This window comes from Protopterus annectens, chromosome 1.part0 (genome assembly GCF_019279795.1).
Source record: "Protopterus annectens isolate FY-2018-M chromosome 1.part0, PAN1.0, whole genome shotgun sequence".
Lineage (NCBI taxonomy): Eukaryota > Metazoa > Chordata > Ceratodontiformes > Protopteridae > Protopterus > Protopterus annectens.
Genome location: NC_056725.1, coordinates 1,397,598,901 through 1,397,616,031, shown reverse-complemented (window position 1 = coordinate 1,397,616,031; position 17,131 = coordinate 1,397,598,901). Strand labels below are relative to the sequence as shown.

At 41.1% G+C, this 17,131-nt stretch overlaps 1 protein-coding gene across 1 annotated transcript in view; it reads left to right on the top strand.

Moving 5' to 3' along the window:
• The window catches only part of MAP3K7 (mitogen-activated protein kinase kinase kinase 7), a gene marked incomplete in the record, with an annotated part of 2,238,689 nt that overhangs the window by 1,030,180 nt on the left and 1,191,378 nt on the right, over positions 1-17,131 (top strand). The window contains 1 exon segment of the mRNA XM_044067202.1: positions 11,389-11,513. Within this exon segment, the coding sequence (XP_043923137.1) occupies positions 11,389-11,513 (125 nt within the window).

Genomic DNA, 17,131 nt, shown 5'->3' with positions numbered 1-17,131 from the left:
AAAAAGAACTCCCTCTTTACTTCTTGGCATTAACAAAGCAGAACAAACTAACAGCAAGAAAAGTTCTGCAGGCCTTGGGCTTCATGGCATCATGCATAATCTTGGTCCCACATGCCAGACTGCATATGAGAAAGTTACAGTGGTACCTAAAGAATTTATGGTCTCAGCACAGGCACAGCTTAGAAACAGAAATACCACTAATCCCATGCTTAAAACAGGAGTTCCTATGGTGGGCTCGGGCATGCCAGTCAAACCCAGGCTTACCCTTCCACAACTTTCGAGCAAACCAAACCATCACAACGGATGCCTCAGACCTAGGATGGGGGCACACATGCTGGACAAATGCGTACAAAGATTGTGGACTCAGGATCAGCTGCACCTGCACATAAACCAAAAGAAATGCTGGCAGTAAAACAGGCAATCCTAAAATTCAGACCATTCCTCAAAGAAGGCCATTTGATGATAAGGACAGACAACACCACAGTCATGTGGTACATCAACAAACAGGGAGGCACTCATTCTTACCCCTATGCAGAATGACTTTGGACCTTTGGAATCTGGCTCTCAGCTACAACATCCAGTTACAGGCAATATTTGTACCGGAAAAGAGAACACCCTAGCAGACATTTTAAGCAGAACCACCTCGGATGCTCACGAATGGATGCTACACCGGACATCTTCAAGGCCATCACAAAGAAATGGGGAATGCCACAAATAGATCTATTCGCTTCCCCACAAAATCACCAGCTCAAAAATTCTGCACAAGGACATTCCACCCACTTGCATGGAAGGTGGACTCTCTATCCTTCAGCTGGAAAGGCCTGACAGCATATGCATTTCCACCTCTTCCCTTGATGCACAAGGTACTACTGAAAATCAAAGAGGAACGTCCAAGGATAATTCTGATAGCTCCGAACTGGCCAAGACAACACTGGTACCCATTGCTGAGGAGCATGTCTCGGGAGAAAATGTGGTCAATACCCTGATGCCTCTGATGTTAACTCAGAACAACTACAACATCATACATCCAAACCTAAAAACCTTGCAACTGACTGCCTGGAACATCACATAGCAGTAACTAACCCAGACCTTTCACAAAGGGTTAAAGATATTATCCTTGAAGCCCGCAGACCTTCAACAAGAAGGAACTATGCAGGAAAATGGAAAAGGTTCGTCATTTGGAGTACTGAAAGAGGAAAAGATGTGTCGAACATAGATATTGCTAACATTCTGGAGTACTTGGCAGAGCTTCTACATACAGGCCTGTCCTATTCCTCCATCAAGATACATGCATCAGCTATTTCAGCAGAATACAGCTTTGATCCTCCTGTCTTTTCACATCCTCTACTCAGGCAGTTCCTCAGAGGGATCAAGAATGTAAAACCTCCTAGGAAACCACCATTACCAGCATGGGACTTGAATTTTGTACTAGAAAAGTTGACACTCCCTCCGTTTGAACCAGCAGCAACAGCAGATCTACAACACCTGTCATGGAAAACTGCTTTCCTGCTGGCTATTACTTCAGCAAGGAGGGTTTGGAACTACAGGCCTTAATGGCAGTGCAACCCTTCCTAATCTTCCATCAAGATAGGGTGTCCATGAGAACTAATCCTACATTTATGCCTAAGGTGGTATCCAGAGTGTCTTTAAACCAGGCAATCCACCTACCTACCTTCTTTCCCAATCCACAAAACAGAGGTGAAAGAATAATGCATACCTTGGATGTACATAGACAGTTACGCTACTACCTGGACAGAACCAAAGGTAACAGAAAAACTGACCAGCTCTTTGTAGCCTATGCAACAGGAAGGGAAGGAAAAGCAATTTCCAAACAGACAATCTCCAAATGGATAGGAATTTGCATAAGATTCTGTTACTCCTACCATGGAAAACCAATTCCACAGAACATAAGACCTCATTCTACAAGGGCTACAGCCACTACCACAGCTTTCTTAAGAGGAGTGGCAACCAAGGACATTATTGAGGCGGCTACTTGGACCTCCGTGCATACATTTGCCAAGCATTATAATTTACCTCTATATTCTAGATCCCGAGCAGGGTTTGCCACTGCTGTACTGCAAGGGATCCTGACTACACCATAATTATTATTCCTCCTCCCTAGTTTGGCTATGGTATTCTACCCATTTGTTATGACTGCAGATGCATCCATGAAGGACATAGTACAGTTTTGTACCTACCATAAATGTAGATGTCCGAACTGGATAGCATCTGCAGTCAGGATTACCCTCCCTCCTTCCCCTCTGCGGTACTCCTAGGGTATTTACCCTCCTAATAGCTAGCTGGGGGGGAGTCTCTTATGGTGTATTTGTTTGTATATATGTACATACATGTTTATTTTTTGTGTTTGCCTTCTACTATTTTGGAAACATTGGCATTTATCCAAAATTTAGCTTTCCAAGAGGGCAATTGGCATCTGGGGCAAGAAACACTGAGGAAAATGGCGTTGGCTGATGTCTTTATACCCGAAGACCAGCAGAGATGACATCGGGTGAAGTGCGACATCAGCCGAAGCCGGACCCAGACTTTGGAATCCGGCCGACCGAAGGGCTGCCTGACGACAGGACAACCCATTTGTTATGACTGCAGATGCTATCCAGTTCGGACATCTACATTTATGGTAGGTACAAAACTGTACTTTTCGGCTAGAGTAAAGTTATTTTGTGTAAGGGTATGTAGTTCCATTATGCTGGGGGCAGCACATATGGTGGTGTCATCAGCATATTGTACTACTGAGGCAGTGGGCAGGGAAGAGGAGATGTCATTAGTGAAAAGAGAGAACAGTGGGCCAAGGATTGATCCTTGAGGGACTCCTATGGATACTGGTAAGAGGGGGGAGAGCTTTTCTTGCCAGAGGACTGCTTGTTGGCGTTCTGATAGGTAACTGTTGAACCATAGTATAGTGGAGGAGCATATGTTTAGTCTACACAGAGCTTTGAGGAGCATATTTTGATTAACCATGTCAAAGGCTTTTGATAAGTCCAGGAAAATGAATGGTACGAAAAGACCTTTGTTTCTGTAGTGGTTGACTGTATTGGTGTAAGATAGAAGAGCGGTGGTTGTACTATGGGAGGGTCTAAAGCCATGTTGGAGATACTGCATAAGTTGTAAGTGAACAACTTTTTCTAAAATTTTTGATAAGGGTGATAGTATGGCTATAGAGTGATAGTTGGTCAGCTCTAAGGAGTTGCCCCCTTTGTGCAGAAGAACAATGTGGGATGTTTTCCAGTAGGTAGGTACTTTGTGTTCAGAAACTGACCTCTTTATGAGAATTGACACTGGATGTGATATGGCCTCTGCTGATATTTGAAGGAAATCTGCAGGAAGTTTATCGGCTGCTAGTGTGGTTGGTTTTAGCTTCTTAAGGAGGTTTAAAATCATTTTAGTGGACACTGGATGAAGGGAAAAGCTAGAGGCATGATTTTTTGTATTGCTGTCGGTTGTAGTGGATGATTGTGTTGGAGTGCCATTATTTTTTTGGGTATTGGCTAGATTTTGTACCGTTTCTGTGAAGAATTTATTAAATTGTGTTGGGATATTGTCTTGGCTATTTAGTAACACAGGGGTAGGGGTGGATGCTTTCCCAGGGTGAAGTAAGCTGTTTATGGAGGCCCAGAAATTTTGTGGGTTATGGGTATATTTATCTTGTAGTTTTTTATAATAGTTGGACTTGTCAAGTTTAATTAGCCTTTTGGCTTTATTGCGTAGTTCTATGTACTTTTGCCTTAGGGTAGTATTTTTATCTTTGAGATGTAATCCAGATTTTGTCCCTTTCTTTCATTGTACTTTTTGTCTCTTTGGTTAGCCATGGGGCATGGTATGTTTTTGGCCTAAGTTCTAGAGGGTGCATGATAGTCTAGGATTTGTAGGAAGGTTGAGTTAAAATACTGTACAGCTTCATTGAGAGGTAGGTGCTTGAGGGGGAACCAATTGCAACAACTTAGTGCCTTATTAAAGTCAGTGGCTATGAAGTTTTGTTTATTACGTATTACTCTGAGAATAGGTAGGTTGGGGAGATGGTGGGTTCTGTTCCTGATTAGGTAGGTGGGTGGGTTGATGGTCACTTAGACTGTCAGGAAAACAGCCTGATTGTTGTACAAGAGTGGGGTGGGATACCAGAATCCAATCCAAAATGGATTGATGTTTAGTTGTTTTGTCAATTCTGGTGGGGATAGTAATTATTTGGGTGAACCCATGGAGGTTGATGTGATCTGAGGGATGGTGTTTGGAGCAGTTGATCCAGTCAATGTTAAAGTCACTTAGTAGTGTGGTTTCATAGGGGAGGGAGTGTGAGAACCAATTTAACAGGTTTTCCATTATAGGAATGTTATTACCTGGTGGGAGGTAGGCACCTGCAATGAATATATGTTTGTTTGTGTTTAGTTTAAGTTTAGCAAGGATAAGTTCTATCTTGTTGAATTCTTCGTTATTATGATCTAGTTCTAGGGTGAGGTGATTTTGAAATAGAATTGCAACCCCTCCACCCTTTTTCCCTATTCTGTCTCTGCATATGATATCATAACCTGGGACTGTGATTTCATTATTGTGGTGATCAGGTTTGAGCCATGTTTCAGTTAATACCACAATGTCAGGTTTATACAAGGCTAATAAGGCATGCAGGTCATGAATTTTGTTCAGTACACTTCTAACATTTATATTTAGAAAGAGGCGAGATGATTTGGGTTTGTAGAAGTGGGGATTTGGTAACTGTATTTCGGCTTTTTCTGTTGGGATGGGACCAGGGTTTGGGTGTATGTCTCCACAGCAGGAGAGTTTTTGCAGTAGGTTTAGGTAGAGTTTGGCTAATTTATCAAGAATTTTAGATAGCTTGTGTGAGGTGTGAGGGTTAGTTTTGACTGATAACTTATTGTAAAAGAGGGATGGGGTTTGAAAGGAGGTAGTGTTGTGGTTTGGTATGAGAAATTTTCTTAGTAGTGTGTGGTTAGCTGTGGGTTCTATTTGCCATGGGGGCGGAAAAGTGATATGTAGTTGGGTGTGGTAGGAGGAGAGTATAGAGAGTAGAAGTAGGATGGAGATAGTTGACGGGTAGAGTAGCATTTCTAGTTGAAGGGGTTTTTTCAAGCTGTACATGTTATTAGATTTGGTGAGGATAATTTCTATTTAGGGAGTGTACTAGTGTGTGTGTACTAGGTGATATGCTTGAGTGTATTAATAAGGGTGTGGTGGTTATAGTTTATGTTGTAATTGATTGCTGGGCTGTAATTGGATAATTGTGAAGGTGTGAATTGCTGGTGGGTGTGGTGTTTAGCTGTAAGTTTGAGTGATCTAGGGGTGGGTTGTAATGGGGGTAGGGTAGGGGAGCGAAGTGAGCCCAAGCGGTAGCGAGGGCGAACAGAGCGGGGTAGCACCGTCATGGAAGAGGCAGGGTGATAGAGTGGGGGGATAGAGGAGGAAGAGGGGATTACTGGGTTAGGGTTAGGTGAGAGTCTGTGTGGCTGGATTAGACAGTATGGGGAGAATATAGAGACAGTAGTATGAGGTAGTGAGAGACTGTGTGGATGAAGAAGATAGCGTGTGGAGAGGGAGCAGAGAGTAATAAGAGGTAAGGGCAATACCAGTAGTAGCTTTAGTGGAGAGATAGGGAGCTAACAGAGAACGTGACCTGGTATAAGTTGTAGCATGGTAGTGCTGGGGTGCTCTCTGGAGCCTTAAACCAGGTTTCTGTTACTGCACATATATCAATTTTCACCATACTGAGGAGTGTCTCAAGTGTGTGCATTTTCAGGTTTAGACTTCTGGCATTGAGTAGCATTACCCACAGTTTTTTGTTACTTGTGCTATCTACGGTGGATGGTTTGTCTTTTTAGCTTTGCCTAAAAAAGGCACTGTTAGGTGGCAAGAGCCTTGGCCAGTATTCAAAAGCCTAAGGGTGACAGGTGCAAGCTGTCTCTAGCGAAGCAGTGTGGCTTGTCGAGCATGTCATCCCAGGCAGACAGACACTGGATCCCCTTTGAATGACACCAGAAACTTAGCCAGTTGTTGAAATTGATAATTTTTTCTTTATACTGTGGTATCATTCTTGGTGAGGGCAGGATGCTACTCAGAGTCAGGGTCATACCGGCCTGGGCTATGTGATCAGAAAGCTCTTCCATGTCTCTTTTCATGTAGTCCAGGGAGGTAAGACTCAGGTCATTCACACCAACATGGACAATGACAGAGTCATATATGTACTTGTTCTGGAGTGACCTGAGTGCTTGTGTTATATGGCTGATCCTGGGACCCGACAGGCAGCAGTGGGACGCCAGTGTGCCTGACTATAGAGTCACCTATTACTAGTATGTTGGGTATGTTATTTTGCTTTAAGGGCTGTGATTGCGTGGCACACTGGTTTTGTGAAGTATGTGTTTCATGGTTTGTGTTGGGGGGTGGAGGTTGCTTGGATGCCTGCTTTTGAGGTCCCTGTTGCTTTTTCAGATTTTTATTTAGAGCCTCTTAGTATTTGTGTGTTTTTTGCCTGTGCTGGTTTAATGGGTCTGTGTGAGACTGGTGGTGTGATGCAAGTATTTCCCTTCTCCTCTTGACTGTCTGATTCAGTCTTAGGTTGAGAGAGCTTAGCCTCCAGTTTGGCTGTATAATTGCATCTCTCGCATGCCAAAGAGGCCAGTTATAGCTGGTGTACCTCAGGAATCGGTCCTTGGACTGCTTCTTTTTGGCATTTACTTCTCTGAAGTCAAGGACAAAGTCAGTGGTCTCTGGCTGACTAAATTTGCAGATGATTGCAAATTAGGAGCTATCATTGAATCACACGCTGACCCAAATGTTCTCCAGGAAGGGCTGACACAGACAAACAACTGGTGTCAGAGCCATGGACTAAAACTAAATGACAAGAAATGCATAATAGTATCCTTCGGGAAGTCGTCCAGCCCTGGTAAATATCATATTGACAACACACCCCCTAAGAGCAGACCCATTGGTCAGGGAAAAGGAAACACAGAGACAGTAATCTAGCCTTTGACTATAACGTGTCTACATTAGTGAGGAAGTCATTATATATTGTAGAACTTATAAACAAAGGTATGACATCTAAGTCCAAGGAAGTTATTGTTCCAATGTATTCGGCATGCATCAGACCTGTCATTGAGTACAGTGCCCCCCTTTGGTATGTACCTAACCAGGCATATTCAACAATTGGAATGTCCACATAGGTTCCTCACTAAAAGAATACAGGGCGTAAGTAAAATGTCCTGTGCAGACTGCCTCATGGACCTATCCCTGTATTCTGTCTCCTACAGGCTGTTAAGGGGAGATCTATGCCTGCCATACAGGGCACTGTTTGACCCCACTCTGATGGACCTCCTGCATATCCTCAAAACAAACAGCACCAGAATTACACTTTCTAAAGGCTAAACCTTTATTTATTTATTTGATATTTGTTTACTGGGAAAGTCTGACTGGGACAGAGCCCTTTTTCAGTGGAGGCCTGGGGAGAAACTCTCCAGATGCATGACTTTGGAATATGGGAGGAAACCGGAGCAACCAGAGGAAACCCACACAAATGCAGGGAGGACATGCAGACTCCACACAGAAGGCATCCCAGCCAAGAATTGAAACGGAGAATTTCTTGCTGTGAAGCAACAACGCTAACCACAGCACTACTGCCTGTGATATAAGTAGGACCTGCTGGAGAGACAGGCAATGTACCCTTAGACTACCCCATCACTGGAGCAGGCTCCTCATCCATGTGAATCAGAGTTCCACACTAATCCAATTCAAGTGCATGTTGGACAATTAGATGACGAACAGGAAATTCGTCCCTGGCTTGGTGCCTGTGTCTTTAATGGACACAGGCAACCTGCAAATGGTTCATTTTCCAGGCTGTGCTTGTAAATGTTTCACCTCTGAAGCCCCTGCTTAAAAGGCCCTTGTGGTTGTTGCTTAGTAAACACCTGTGAACCTATGAGCTGTCCGACTGTGTGTCCCAGGCTGGCATAAACCAAGCATTGAACAGCATTCTGCCTTCTCCTAGGATGATACCACTATACGAACAGCAAATAATTTACTTCAGTTAGCTTAAAGGATGGTGTCATTCGAAGGGGCTACGATATTTGTCAGCCTGGGAGGAAATGGTCGCCTGGTGGTGCTACTTTGCCAGGGATTATCTTCAACTGTCCCCTGTGTGATTTTGAATATTGGCCAAAATCTTTTTTACCCTCACACTGCCCTCTTTTGGCATTGCCAACAGATAACCTTCTGACATAACTGTATTAAATCAGGAAAATTGAAGGTGTTTGCTCAATGCCAAAAGTCTGAACAAGAAATTCATCTCCCAAATCTAGATTTCTGTACAGTCCATGTGATAGGGTTTAAAGCCATAGAGAGCACCCTGGTAGTGCAGGTCCACAATGTCTTCCACACATTTAGACCAGCTACTGCTCAGGAAGGGACAAAAGGTGGAGGCGTCTCTATATACATTAAATAAGCACACCTTAAGTCTGGTCCAGCAGCATGACAGACTTGAGTTACCGTATATCCAAATCACTATAAATAAGTTCCTGTAACATATCCTTGCAAGCTCTACACTCACTTAAAGGCACTCAGCACACTCACCATCCAGCCTAACACCATGTTCATGGGTGACTTTGACTACCCTAGTATAAACTGGGAATCATACATAACTCCCAACATACAGGCCCAGAGATTCCTGGACTTTGCAGATAAGTGTTCTGGTCCAGCTAGTTTACATACCCACTAGGGGCTCAAACCTTCTCAACCTGGTCCTCACAAACTTGACAGAATGCTGACCCAACAGTTTAATATCCCCACTAGTCAAGTCTGACCATAAAGCTGTCTCTTTTGATATAAATGTAAAACCAGGCTCTCCTGGAAACCCTAAAACTTATCACTACTTAGTGGCACCCTAAATGAATTTCAAGCCTCCCCCAACCCTAGGAACATTGCTGACCATGCAGAAACCTTCACAGAAACCATGTATAACTGCGTCATTGGCTGTATAGAAACTGCTGTACCTAGCCAAAATAAGCACAGGATTGGCACACAAAGTAAGCCATTTTGATGGTGTTCCAACATTAATAGGCTGTACAACAAAAGGAAGAAACTTGTGGCAAAAACTGAGTGACAGTACCCAGTAAGGTAGAAGCCCCCCCCTCCCATCAGCCTAAACAAGCAATTCAGGGGGTTAATAAAGCCCACAAAAGCCAAAGTTGAGATAAAAGTAGTCACCCAGGTCGAGGAGAGCCACAAAGCTTTCTTCGGCTGTGTCTGAAACCTCAAAGGCAATACACAACAAAGTACTCAATTAATTTTAAATGGTGCCACCTATACGGGACCAAAAGAAATAATCAATTTCCTGGCTAACAGATGTGGCTCAAACGTTACCCCTTCTCTTCTGGAATATTCCTCAGGAAATTTCGACATCCATCTCGCTCTCAACCATTATTAGAGTGCAGATCCTCAAGGTGCTCCCCAAGGCCAAGAACACTGCATTGATATGCTCTGATAGTATCCCATGATGCCTCCTTAATAAACATGGTGTCGGTTAACTAGAATTTCTATTCAGCCATAGCCTCCAAATTGGCTTTGTGCGTAATAAATGTTGGACTGCAATGATTATACCTCTGCTAAGGGTTGCCCGTCCATGGAAATGGAAACTACAAACCCATTAGCCTGACAATCCTGCTGTGCAAGGCTGTGGAAAGGGTAATCATGGATGTCGGAAATGATGACATAGTTAACCTACAAGCACTGGACCCTAGTCAGTCTGGGTTTATACAGGGCAGATCTTGCCTGCTAAACCTAGTGGACCAATTTTTTAAAATCTTTATTAAATTATGACTTGTGACATTGTCTTTATGTAGATGAAAACAAGCAGTACTAACATATTCCCAGTTAACAAACATTATGCATAGCATGTACTCTTCTGTACACTCCTTGTCACTCCAGCATTGCATAGCTCACTCAATTCCTGCCTTCCCTTAAACCTCATTCCTTCTCCAAAACATTATTCTGCATGTATTGTTCCCACAATTTCCATTTTTTCTAACCTAATGGACTTTTTTAAGAAGGTTATCAAAACGATGGATGAGAGCAAATCCATGCATACTGCCTACCTCAACCTGTCCAAGACATTTGACACAATACCCCACTTGGGCATTGTTAACAAGCTCTCTAAATTAGGTATTAACCCATACATAACCTGCTAGATAGCCAGTTGGCTTACTGAAATGACTGGAAAAGTTAGAATAGGGAGTCTACCTCCACAAAAGACTCAGTGCTGAAGCCACTGCTGTTTGGCATATAATGATAATTTCCAAGATTGCTTGACACAGACTAATAACTGGTGCCAGTGTAATGGCCTAAAATTCAGTGCTAAGAAGTGCATCCATAATATCTTTTGGTAAGACAGCCACCCTGCAAACTACCACATTGACAGTACATCCCTGAGAGTCTACCCTGTAGCCAGGGACATTGGGACATATGTAGACAGGGATTTAACATTTGACCAACATGTTTCTCTTGTGGTGAGGGAATTAATTCCATGGTACAGAACTTGTAAGTAAAGGTATGGCATCTAGATCCAAACAAGTTTTATCATCCCGTTGAATAAATACCCTCTTTGGCATGTACCTCACTAGGTATATATGCAATTCGAGCAGCTGCAGAGATTTCTCACTAAAAGAATACAAGGGATTGAAAACCAGTCCTATGCAGACAGTCTCAAATCATTGTCCTGTATTCACTTTCCTACAGGCTGCTGAGAGACGACCTATGCCTAGACTACAAACTTCCTCCAATGCAGCACTAATGGACCTGTTACACATTCGGGAAAAAACTGGCATCAAAAACACCAATCTACGGACCTAAAACTCATCAGCAACATAAATAGGAAGTGCTGGAGGGACAGATGTCTCAGAGGCTCCCCCTTTTCTGCAACAGGCTTCCAATCTATGTGAAGCAGATTGCCTCCCTGCATTTATTGACGCAGAACCTGAAACAGTGGATGTGCAACCATAAATTACATCCCTGGTATGTCACCCATGTTTCTAGTAGAGAGGAAGCTTGTAATTGTTTGTCTACTAAGAATATACACCACTTTCTCATTGATGGAAGACACCAGAGATCCAAAAAGATGATTACTACAGGTGAATAATATTTGTTTACTGTAAGATTAGGAGTTGAATTTTTCTTGCAAGTAAATTAAGTACTAGAGTCAGCCATTTATTTTTCTTTTTAAAGAAAGCTACTAGTGTAAAAATTATGCATTACATTATGAGAGGCTGCCTAACTGTAACTCTGTCACAGGTGTTTGCAATACAGATGACAGACCCATTTTAACTCTTCCCGTTAGCATGTCATATTTTAATAGTAGCTTCTGTTTGTTGTCTCTCGTAGCCTCTTACTTGTGGCTGGAGGAACTGTGCTAAAGATCTGCGATTTTGGTACAGCCTGTGATATCCAGACTCATATGACTAATAACAAGGGAAGTGCTGCTTGGATGGCACCTGAAGTTTTTGAAGGTAACTAATGACTTAATATTTTTGAAGTGTGTCAGGGATGTAGGGTAAATTAGAATATTTAAAAGCAGGTTCACAAGAGGCATTGTGTAATGTTGCTGTTGGCTTAAGCCATGTACAAGTTGTGCCAATATGATATTTGAATCTTTTGCAATAGATTGACTGAGATTTTCTGTCCTGCAGTCACTGGCTCAACATTTTTTCTGACATTCTCTGTAGTGTGTTCATTGTCTTGTCATCAGCTTGCATAGTTCAAATTTTGATCCTGCTTTTCTTCATGAACAAGTTTAAGCTGTGACAGTACTACATCTCTGCTTACCAGGGCTCATAACCTGACTGCAGAATACTATTTCACAGTTGGTAAGCTGAACTTGTCTGTGATTTAATGTAGAAGTGCATGTGTGTGAGTGCCACTTGATTTAGCCCCAATTTAAAAGCATTAGATGTATGTCCCTAAAAGTGCATTTTATGTTATTATTTCTTGCTCCTTTACAGTTCACGGTACAAACATTTCTCACCCAAAAGAAGTAGCTTTTTTATTACAAAAAATATATAATCTTTGAATCCCATGGCACTTGGCTGGCTGTGACACTTCATCTGTGTCAAGTAAGTAAACTATTTTATTACACCTGCTAATGAGCTTGCACACTTCTTAATACACCTATATAGAGGGTCTAACCACCCCGTCCACCTGCCCACTGTTATAGTCATGTGGAAAAAGGCATTTGACCCTGTCATATTTTTCATTGTGTCAGGATGAAACATTGTATCTTGTTAACCATGTAAATGCACTTCCTTTGTGTATGTGATACATGCTTACTTATTTACGTACTTAGTGACAAAGCAGGTGTTAACACTGCACACATGCTCAGTCCTTCAGTACTAATTTCCCAAGACGTTCTCTAGATTTATAAGAAGGTTATGATGATTTCCCATAGTTTCTATTACTGTATTGCATGCTTTATTCCTTCATAAAGTGTGTGACACTGTTTGCAGTGCTAGTAATTGCTGCTTTATGGAAACTGGTGGGACAGGGTGTGTGCCTTGTTCTTCTCATGCTTTATTTTAACAGTGTAAAAAAATATATTGCTTTTCTTAGCTTTCTGGACATCTGGACGGTATTATTTCATTGCACATGTCCTTTTCACTGATGTTGCTAAAAATAGGGAACATAAAATAGGTAGTTTCACAAAGCTTGCCATTTATAACGGTTGTGTTTTTTTAAATAAACTTTAATATTGCACTGCTTACTCAACTTAGGACATAGCTGGGTTTCAGGTTCATAGGTACTTACTAGACTATTGATCTGTAAGGATCTTAAGAGGCCTGCCCAGGTACTCCATAAAAGTGAGAACAAACCTGCCCTCACATGCACGGTTACAGTGTTGCTTTCTTTCAGAGCTGCCACTAGCTCCTGTCTTCTTTCATAGGACAGCCCTGATTTAGACAGATGTGGTGTAGAAAATGTACTAACATCTAAAAATAAAAAAAATCCTAATTTCACTGTAAATATTGTAGTAAGTATCTGAAGTACTGTGTTATGTGGCAAAGTTAAGAATAACCATACATTCTGTAACAGAAACCCTCTTTTTTTTTGTTTGAATGAGAGTGCATTACACTGGTTCATGCAAAATCGTGTATGTTCATCATGATCCCAGATGCTTAGTCTTAGATATATAGGTTGTATCCTGCACAGGGTACAACAGTTGGCTACCTTCCAAGTGCCCAAACCGTTGTTCGTCTTGTGCAGAGCAGAAGAAAAGCAGTGGTTATGATGCCATGCCGTTTTGAACTTTCCTGCTGCTGAAGAGGTTTCCTGTTGCCTGCTTTCCTGGATTGACAGTAGGCTCATTCTTTCTGTTGCTGAGTAGATAAGTTCCCTTAAGAAAAAAAAAAATTCCACATTTATTTTCTGTGACAGAAATTGAACTTTTTCTGTGAAAATATAATTTTCATCTAGGAAAATATTTTTATTGACTGTCACATTACTGTTAATAACTTTTGAAATGGGAGCTTTACTTTTTACTTTACTTTGCTTGAAAAAAGTTCTTTAAATGAATGTAAAACTACTCTTTCTGAGATAAGTGTTTGGGGGCTAAGGTAATTGTTTAAAGTATTTGTTACCGAGTTTTTTTGTCTGGAAAAAGTGATTACTACTGCCAATGTTCCCTGGGAATTGGGTATCTTTTTTGACTTAACAATGGAGCAGCCTACGGGCTTCTCAGCGTTTCCTTCTTCCAGCCACAAAAAGAAGAAAATAAATGTCATTTGCTACTACAGCAGGCTACTAAAATACATCAACTACAGATGGGTGACTGTGCTGTTACCTTTTCTTGTTCCTCAGATCGTTCATCTTTTCCTTGGCTTCATCTGATTGATGTCCCTACAGCCATCATGGACTGGAAGTCAGACGTCCTGTTGGAGTGCTTTTAGTGGGCAAGGGAGAACCACTGCTGTTTGCCCTGGCAGAAGGGGTAAGGAATACCCCTTTTCCTAGCCAGACTGTTATTTCTGTTCCTAGGGAGGTTTGTCCTGGCAAAAGTATGTTTGCTGCTTCAGGAAGTCTTGTCAAAATGAAGCAAAAATGTGGATATACATCTTCTCCTGTCGTAGTCACTTTGGACAGGAACTCTTTATTGGGCTTAGCCAATGGTATAGTTCAGGCTGTTGACCCCCTTCAGTTTTACTGTTTCTGATAAAAGAAAAAGGGATTCTTCATTTTCTGAAATGGTTCAAGTTTTTGACGCACAAAATCACATTGCAGGGACAGATTATATTTTTGTCTCCTTGGGTTTAGGATTCAGATTCTGAGAGAAGTGTGGTTTCTGCAAAGTCCTTTTAAGGATACTTTCTCTGAAACTGTTTCCAGAACAGATCAGTTGTTTTGTGGGCACATAATGATATTCCACTGTTCCTGAAGAAGTATTATGATTTATTACAACTGGATTTTCGAGTACCTATTCCAGTTCCTCCTGTTCTTTCAGCACTGGAAGATGTTTGTCGCAGCCTTTAAATTGTCCAACAGCCAGCCTGCTGCCTCCGAGAAAGCAGATATAATTGTGTAATGTTCCTCAGTCTTGCAAGTTTTTGTATACTCATTCCAGAAAAAAAAACAGCAGCTACTGCTCTAGTGAACCCAGCTGCTCATAAATATTTAGTTAGTACTAGTCCCTTCCCTTCTGACAAGTATGGGTAAGCTTTTACTAAATTATTTATTTTTTTATTTATTTGACATTTGTTTACCAGGAAAGTCTGACTGCGGGTGGGTGCCATTTTCAGCGGTTGCATGGGGAGAAAAGCTTCAGTGACTATTAGTATATTACATTAGCTTATTAGAGAGCAACAACTAATGTTTTCACATACAATAAATAATATGCAGTAATGGATAGTATATCATTTTAATTATATTAGATGAAACATACTTGCACATTAATTACAGACATTAGATATTACTAAGGATACTATATACATAAGACAAGTGGTCTTTACAATTATATGATTCAGATGAGTATGCTTCTGCTTGACTGTTAAATCATTTTTGTGTATTATAATGTACTTGGTGTACATATCTTATAGTGTAGGGTTGAGAGAGGAGGGGAATTACAGGAGAGGGAAAGTAGGAGATAAAACATAAGTGTTAGTAAAGTGCGAGGTATGGGTAGGGAAGAAGCAAAAGAAAGAAAAGTTAGGGGACTATGTAGTGATGGTACGAGTGTAAGGTATAGGCAAGCCATTATCAGTTGTATAAAATATAATAGCAAGATGGATGATAATGTTGTTATAGTTATAAATTAAAGAGCTCTTTGATTAACCTAGTGTAGAACATGAGCAGAGCCATATATTTTTAGATAGTTTTTAGAGTGTGTGTGAAGGATTTGAGGGGTGTGTGTGTCCTTATAAATGTGGACATAGTGTTCCATATTTTAGCTGTAGAGTGAGAATACCATACTGATTTGGTTGGTTTATGAACAGTGAGTTGAACTTTTTGATCGCAGGGGCCGTTTAGGGTAGTGTTGTTGTAGTATGGCATTTAAGGCTGAGCAGGTGGCTGGGTAATGAATGATTTTGTGTGGTGATTAGCTGAATATATTTTAGGTAGTTCTAGTCAGTTGCGTGTTTTCAATGCAGTGCAGTGGTGGGTGCAGCAGAGAATTTGATGTAAATCTGGCTATTTTATTGTAACTTTCTAAAAGTTTTTGTGTAAATGAGATATGAAGATTAGTAAAGAAGGGGGGCTCCATAAAGAAGAGAAGTCAGAAGATGACTATTTGCTAGGGTGTATCAAGATGTGGAGGTGAGGAAGTTTCTAGCTATGCAGAGTAAGGCTAATTTTCGTTGTGTATTTTTTGATGCCACTTTGTAAGTGTAAATCAAACTTAAGGTTCTTGTCTATGGTCATGCCTAATAGTTTTGTATTGTTACCACTTTTGTAGTGGTATTTTGAAGGGAGTATATTTTAAAGTTGTGTTTTTCATGAAAAAGATTTAAGATAAAAAAGTGAACGTTTGGTTTTCTTTGGGTTAAGCAGATTTGGGAGTTTTGTAACCATTACTCAGTATTAGTAAAGGATTATTTTGTAATTTGGTTGAGGTGTGTGTGGTCGTTGGAAGTAAATATAAGTGCTGAGTCACCAGTGTACTGTACAAGAGAGGCATGTTGTGTGCAAGTGTGAAGAGAATTTGTAAGACTATTAAAGAGGAGAGGACCAAGGACTGATCCTTGTGGGACACCAATGTTGACAGGGAGAAAAGGTGAGAGTACCGTTTGCCATTTTACTGATTGACATCTGTCAGTGACAACTCTTGAACCAGTTTAGGGTGTTTGGTGTGAGACCCAAGGCTGACATTTGGTCTAGTAGTTTAGTGTGGCTGATAGTATCAAAGGCATTTTGACAGGTCAAGGAATATGACAGAAACACATTGACTGCTATCTCTTCTAAAAATAAGGTTTATGCTTGCCTATCTTGAGACCAGAAATGTTATGGTATCTGTTGTCTTTCATGAAAAAAAAAATTGTATAAACCAGTTGCTTCTGTTTCTCAAGTGGCTGCCCACTGTTTGAAATGTGCTTATGTTTCTGCTAATGCCACTTCGAGGGCAGCGGCCACTGGAGCTGTTAAGAGGTTTGCTTGACTGCATACTCAAAACCTTCCAGAAGATGCCAAAGTTGACTTTTTTTTTACCATCTGCTTCTTTGGTCCTTAAAATGTGTGATAAGGATATTTTGATTCAAGAAATCTCTCAGATTTTTCATCCATCCTTTTCCCAGTTTACCAGGGGATTTAATGATACCCCTAAAGCCTTTTTTAAAAAGCAAAATAAAGTCAGGGAGTTCCTGGTAAACAGATGTTTAAAAAGCAATGGCATGGAGGTTCTGAATGAAAAGGAGACCCTCCCCCAAAGAAAAACATTCTAAGTTTGATATGTTTGAGTGACTATTCACTTAGTTCCCCTTCTCCTTTATATCCTGGTAAACTTTTAACCCTTTTAAAAAGTATGAACTTGCATAACTGTTTGCCAAAAGTTTAATTTCAGACCGGTTCTGAAAGTAGTCAATCAGTATTACAGATGGCATGGGAGAGACTTCTTCCTAGAACAAATTTTTTGGCATGGGAGGGGGGG